This window comes from Electrophorus electricus, chromosome 21, assembly GCF_013358815.1.
Source record: "Electrophorus electricus isolate fEleEle1 chromosome 21, fEleEle1.pri, whole genome shotgun sequence".
Taxonomy (NCBI): domain Eukaryota; kingdom Metazoa; phylum Chordata; class Actinopteri; order Gymnotiformes; family Gymnotidae; genus Electrophorus; species Electrophorus electricus.
Genome location: NC_049555.1, coordinates 14,004,299 through 14,011,335, shown reverse-complemented (window position 1 = coordinate 14,011,335; position 7,037 = coordinate 14,004,299). Strand labels below are relative to the sequence as shown.

General features: G+C 42.3%; 1 protein-coding gene across 1 annotated transcript in view; it reads left to right on the top strand.

Moving 5' to 3' along the window:
* slc9a5 (solute carrier family 9 member A5) overlaps window positions 1-4,867 on the top strand; it is a 28,359-nt gene extending 23,492 nt beyond the window's left edge. The window contains exons 12-16 of the mRNA XM_027018679.2: window positions 4-130; window positions 634-783; window positions 1,383-1,455; window positions 1,682-1,807; window positions 2,299-4,867. Coding sequence (XP_026874480.2) covers window positions 4-130; window positions 634-783; window positions 1,383-1,455; window positions 1,682-1,807; window positions 2,299-2,834 — 1,012 coding nt within the window. The 3' untranslated portion in view covers window positions 2,835-4,867. The remainder of the gene's footprint in view (window positions 1-3; window positions 131-633; window positions 784-1,382; window positions 1,456-1,681; window positions 1,808-2,298) is intronic.
* The last annotated feature ends 2,170 nt before the right edge of the window (window positions 4,868-7,037 follow it).

Below are 7,037 nucleotides of genomic sequence, written 5' to 3'. Positions count from 1 at the left end.
CAGGAGGGAGAATGGTAGTGGGGTGTGTTTGGACCTGCAGGCGATCGATACAAACCCTGGTGCAAAGGTAGAAGAGGAAACAGAGACCCATCGTGTACTAGCTGGAAACCTGTACAAGCCCAGGAGACGGGTACACACACACTCACTCACACACTCACTCACACACTCACACACTCACAGACAGACACACTCACTCACTCACACACTCACACTCACTCACACACTCACACTCACGCACTCACACACACACACACACACACACACACACACACACACACACTCACAGACAGACACACTCACTCACTCACACACTCACACTCACTCACACACTCACACTCCCGCACGCACACACACACACACACACACACACACACACACACACACACACACATGCACACACACACACACGCACACACACACACACACACACACACACACACAGATGCATACACACACAAATGTGCACACTATACACTACACACCAACTTTTACACTTGAGATCTTATCCTAGTGATTTCATCCTGCTAGTGGATGGCTTTGAACTGCCCTATTGGATGTCTGCAGTAACGTGCAGCCTCTGTACCCCTGACGTGGTCTTCATTGCCCACCCCTGCTTTCTCTCACCTCCTGCAGTACCAAGCCCACTACAGCCGGCACTTCATGACAGTGAGGGACCAAGAGAGGCAGGAGCGGGAGGTGTTTCAGAGGAACATGCGCAGCCGCCTGGAGTCCTTCAAATCCACGCAGTACAAGCGGCACAAGAAAGACCGCAGCCAGAAAAAGGCACGAGATAAACACACATCTGTGTGTGCTGTTAGTGTTCCAGGCCAAAACCATCCACACATGCCTGGAGCCCTTGGGTTGTACCTAGCACAGGGCTAGAAGGTAGAGAAAAGGCAGGGGTGTGTGTGTGTGTGTGTGTGTGTGTGTGTGTGTGTGTGTGTGTGTGGGTGTGTGTGTCAGTAAGGTCAGCTGAACAAGGACACTGCATTTCTGACGTGTGTGTCTGTGTGTCACATTCAGTGTGATTGATCATGTCTGTTGGACAGGCGGCTAAGGGAGGGTTAGAGAGAGAAAGAAAGAGAGAGAGGGAGAGAGAGGGAGAGAGAGGGAGAAAGAGAGGGAGAGGGAGGGAGAGAGAGAGAAAGAGAGGGAGAGGGAGGGAGAGATGATAAATTCTCTGTCCCCATTCTTGTGTAAAGACAGGGCCTGCCCATACCTGTTCTGGATATTTCAATGAAAGATAAGAAATGTTTTTTTTTTCAGTTGATCAGTATGCTTTTATGTAATATTTTACGTCATTGTTACAGAATTTCTATACATTTTCAGTTTACAGTGATTATATATATAATCCATATATATAATGATGCCTTTTCTCATAGCGTAAAGGCTCAGATGCTAAAGAGCAAGACGCCAATGACAAACCCCGGAGAAATGTCAGCTGGCATGATAAAGGTTGGCCATGGGGGCTTCATTTAATGTTTTTTTAACCGTAGTCCCTACTGAAGGTTCCATTTCTGATTATTTTTGTTGCAAGAATCAAACTCCAACTATGTTTGACTACATTTCTAAATAAATTAAATTAAAGTGTAAAGGTGTCATTTTAATGTGGGCTGCAATGTAAAGAATTGAATCTATGCATGCATCGTGGGTAATGAAGTTTGTATGTGCGTGCCTACAGACCCAGTGGTGGTACCACTCGAGTCTGAAGAGGAGATGGGAGAACATTCAGAGAAAGAGGAGGACGTTGGGATCGTCTTTGTGGCCCGTAAGACCTCTGAAACACCAAAGGAGCGACCCAGTTCAGGTGATGAAGAAGGGTTTGAAAACACAGCCATGAAAGTAGAGAATTCTCTGGCAGAGTTGGTTAAAATGAGTCAAGTCAAATGGATCTATGTTGTCGTCACATTCACATACAGTGTTTAGGACACAGTGAGATGAAATAAGGCCTCTCCTGGAGCCAGTGACAAGATAAATACACACGTGTGTGTGTGTGTGTGTGTGTGTGTTTGTGTGTTTGTGTGTGTATGCGTGTGTGTGAGAGAGAGAGAGACATGGACAGAGCTGACAGGACATAAAGAGTGTAATTGAATTAGGAAGTGAGGCGTGGTGTCATGCCACAGTGGTTCCAGTATATGGGGAAGGACAGTAGAGCATTTATATGACCTTTGACCTGCCAATAACAACATGATATTAAGGCCTGATGAGAGTTGGGTGAAATGAGAGGATAGGCATGCTTCTGTTCCCTTTTCTGGGTTTTTTTTTTTAAATTTTTTTATATGGTTTACTCCTCCACAGTCTCTGCTGCTCTGGAGGTGTGTCAGAGCCCCTCTGTTGCCCCTCCATCTCCCACTTGTGGAGAGAAGAACCTGCCCTGGAAGGGGGGCGTGGGTGTGCTGCCTCCCTGCGTGTCCGTGGAGGCCACTAAGATCATCCCAGTCGACCTGCAGCAGGCCTGGAACCAGAGCATCTCCTCGCTGGAGAGCCTGTCCTCCCCCCCGGTTCCTCAGGAGCCCCAGCACCCGCGCGTCAGCGCCCTCTCCAGGCTGGGAGGACCTCTGCGGCCGGCGGCAGCAGGACAGGGAGGCAGTGGGACCGGTCCGACCCCTCTGACCTCGCGCCAGTTCCAGTTCCCTGGGGGCAAAGAGGAGGAGGAGAGTGCCCTCTCTCTGCACCTGCAGGAAGTGCAGCCTCTTATGTCGTCCATGAGACCGCCATCGTCTACCACACAGATTCCAGGGAAGAGGAGGAATCCACGTATGTATTTGAGGAGTCTTGTGACAACGCCACCTTCAGCCAGGGAGCCCAAAAGCAGAGGACCAACACAGCTGTAGAGGAGTTCCCCTACCTTACAGTGCTTCTTTCTATGTCTGTTTCAGGGCTTCACAAAACCACCCTGCCCACTCATAGCATCAGTTGTTTCCCTTTCACATGATTTATAACAGTATATTCCACCTGATAATGTCGCTTAAAAAACATTACCGTTGATGTGGAGGAAAGTTAAGACTCCACAGTTTGGACAGGTAGGCTGCCCACTGGCATGAGCTGTGATGTCCATGCCTAGTAGGCAGTTCCTCTGACATTGTTCCATGTTTATATTCTTTCGTTTGAAATATATGCCCTGTGTTATACACATCACTGGAAACATATGTCAAGATATTAGCACTTTGAAAATATATCTGTCTAGACCACATTGTCAGGGCCCTTTGGGTGCACCTGTCAAATATGTCTTTTATTTAAGTTCCAGCCACCCAGCCAAACCTTACAAAAATACTTTCAAAAAAGTCTTGACAGTCTATCAAACTGCTAAATGGTCAGAACTTAACTGCTTCGCTTTATTGTTAAACTCTGCCCGTCCATCCAAAGACAAAACAAAAGCCAGAGACTAAGAGGCATTCATTCTAAACTGGCACTCTCGTTAGGAGCCTTGGCTGAAAAAGCAGGCCATTCTCCTCCAGCTCTGCATGGAGACTCTGAGGAGCAGAGCACCACGTGAGGAACAGAGCGCCACGTGAGGAGCAGGGCACCACGTGAGGAACAGAGCGCCACGTGACCGATCTCCAAGTCCTTGCTCTCTCATTTCATATCGGGCATGGCTTCTAACAGCTCAGCTGTTGTATCTACTCACCACACAACACTTGTGAGCTCTGGATAGACACTGCACACTCAAAGGTGCCATAGCTGTAGATATGCCTTATAAAATTAGTATGATATCTTTACCACATGGGCAGTTGAGTGCTGATGGATAATTTCTACAATATCTGCGCTTCTACTCAGAGGCCAACTGGGCAGGCTAGTTTGGCATTTGTAAGATAAGCACAGAGCTTCCTCTGGGCTGTCATTTCCCCTTTGGTTTATCAAAAATGTAGTCTTTTAGTTATTTTAGGTTGTATTTATTTACCCTTTGCTTTTTCTTTTCTATGTACTTTTGAAGAAGACCTTTAGTTTTTGAAACTTATATTACACTGTAATTTCCACAGTTCATTGTTTTAATGACCAAAGCATACAGGAGAGAACAAAATGAATGTCTTTACATGTGCTCATGTACTTTGTCTCTTTCTATGTTTTTGAATGACTGTATTTCTGTTAAGTATTATAGTTGTATTGGGGGACTGAAAAAGTACTGCATATATTTCATGGTTAATGAAATATCAGATTTGTTGCGCAAATTCTTAAATTTAAATTATTCTAAATTGGTCATTTCACTGTAATACTCATAGTAAATTGTAGTATAGCTATAAACATGTACAAAAAAATGTATTATTTTATGGCAAGTTCTGTCTATTTGATAGGAGTAAAACATGACTCCTTTGTGCTTTGCATATGGACTGCCAAAGAGACCCCACAGTTAAATAAACTTCTGTGTATGAGACTACCCTTTTAGTATGAAACTCTACCACTTGTTAATATAAAGCAGTGTTTTATGCAAAATTTATGATTTGCACTTCAAGATCAAAAGCCATGTAAAACCCAGAGTTGTTTGTGTTTAAGCTGCTAACTTGTTTTTCTCTCTTGTGGAGTTCCATGTGTGTGTAGATGTTGTGCGTTTAGAATGATCTAATCGTGCTAAAGGAGGGGCCTTGCTAATATCTGTTGTGCCTGTCAGACAGAGAAATTCTGTGTTGTCTCATTTAACCTTATCATATTTGTCCGTACATCATTCGTACAATTCAAATTGCTACTATTTTTGTATTCACACACAAGTGAAGTAGGAATGTGCAGGTTCCTTCCTCACACATTGCAAATGTTTGTTTTCATAAGATCTGCTCTGTTACCTATTCTGTGATTTATGGAAATTGGACAACTCATCTGTTTGCCAAATGTTAACTGTGGGTGGTAGTGTCAAGGAGGACAGCAATTAAATGAGAAGAAAGCTTCCTTAAAGTAACTGCAAATTCATTTCTACAGTACTGTAAAAATAAATTATATATATACACACACACACACACACACACACACACACACACACACATATATATATATATATATATATATATACATTATATATATATACATATATATATATATATATACACATATATATATATATATACATATATATATATATATATATATATATATATATATATATATATATATATACATATATATATATATATATATATATATATATATATATATAAATAAAATCAGTTTATACGTACACACACACACACACACTCTTTATGTATTTTTGTTTCTTTTCTCCCTACATCATAAAAGAGCCTCTCCGGTGGTGCAGCTGGTCACTCCTGCACTTCAGAGGTGTCGGAGGCCCAGTCAGGGACACTAGTAAATAATGAAGTGATCTTCCCTGCTCTGAACCCGTGACGTCCTAGTGGGGCAGGTAGAGAGCACAGCTCCTCACAGAGGTTCAGTGTATTTATGTGCTAATGTGCCATTTGCTGCTTCAACTCCTGCAACAAACCCCAGCCAACAATGAGCTCACTGGTAAGGGAACAAAAGTTAGGTTTAAATGTTGATTCTCAATTTCCTGGCCAATCTATTACCCCTCCAAATTTTGTCCATATCAGTTACCATGCACACAGTGCATTGAGCTAACGCTTAACCAGAGACGAACAATTTCAGCAATCTATTTCATAAACAATTTTATTTGTCGAATAAAAATAATGAAATCGACCGGACTTCAGGTTAGATTGACTGAGAACATCTAACCAATCTAACCTGACTTCACAAGAGTATCTCAGCGGTGGACTGTTTAATACTCGAGAAATTCAACGCTGGATGTGGAGGCACAAGACAAATTTAAAAGGTAATATGCTCGGTTCATGTCCCGTGTTCTCTTCATAATCTTAAATTGTCTTGGGTTACATCTTCGTGAAGATGTCTGCCTATCATGCTAACTTTAGCAAGCTAGGTTAGGTAAACTAGTTTAACTAGTACAGGTCGCTATCTTTTGTAAATAGTACATTTGTAGCTACTTTTTTAATATAGTAAAATTGTATTAGCGTTAACTAAATGATAATAATATTTCAGCTAATCATTATTATTACTAACATGTATTAAAATGTAACGTTTACACTTTCTTTCCTTTTAGGTAACCTTAACTAGTTAGCTAGCTAGCGTTAGCTAAATTGACGGTTAGGTCCGTTAGGTCTGTTAGCTAGTGTTAGCTGTGCTTGTTAAATTCAAATGTTTGCCATGCTCGCATGAACGAAAAAATAAACTACTGTAGCTAACTAGCACATCTGGCCACAAACAGCTGGCTAGTCTCCTAGTACACTGCCATTTACGAAACCTTGCTGTAAATATCTCTGCTAATTCTAGTTGGTCATGTTTTCGCATTGGTGTTGACTGCGGATATCAAGTTTCTTTAAATTTCCTCTGTAAGATGGCTAACTCTTCTGTGACAGTATGGTGGCTCATATAGGCTCCTGTTAGAAGTGGCTCTAACAGTTCACCATTTTAAACGTTTTGCCTGAGGGAAGCGTCATTGTGCAGTTTTTGTGAGGACATGCCTTTTGCGTTAGAGGTGGGATCTATATTTTCTTGTGTGTGTTTGTAAAAAGGCTATCACCAAGCCTCGATGTAAAATTAAACTCTTCCCTTTTTGTCTGTTTTTTAAAAAGGTGCATATAGGTAGCCCTTTATTTAAATATGTTTTATGGAATCTGCTGAGTGTTTAGTATCACCCCCAGTTCTGCCCTTTTTAGGACAATTATACCCTCCTGCTGAGTCTGGTTCACCTTTGCAGTTCAGGGTAATTAGCTGCATACTGAATGTTACTTTACTGCAAAGCACAACCAGACTTCATATGGGAGCAATTGGTCCAGTCTAAGGTGCACTGCCCTTTCTCTTCCGTTGCATTTGTGTGTTGTATCTGGCAGCTGAAGTATAGCTAGTCAGACTATAGGACCCTCCAAATGACAACCTCTGTGAAGGTAAGACAAGGTTTAAAATGGCCTTTCACAGAGGCAGCAGGGAACCAGCTGAATTAAATGCATATTCTGACCTTATTAGGATTGCCAGACCTATAGTTCATTGGGCACAGAATAATGTCAGAAAAAAAAGCTGAG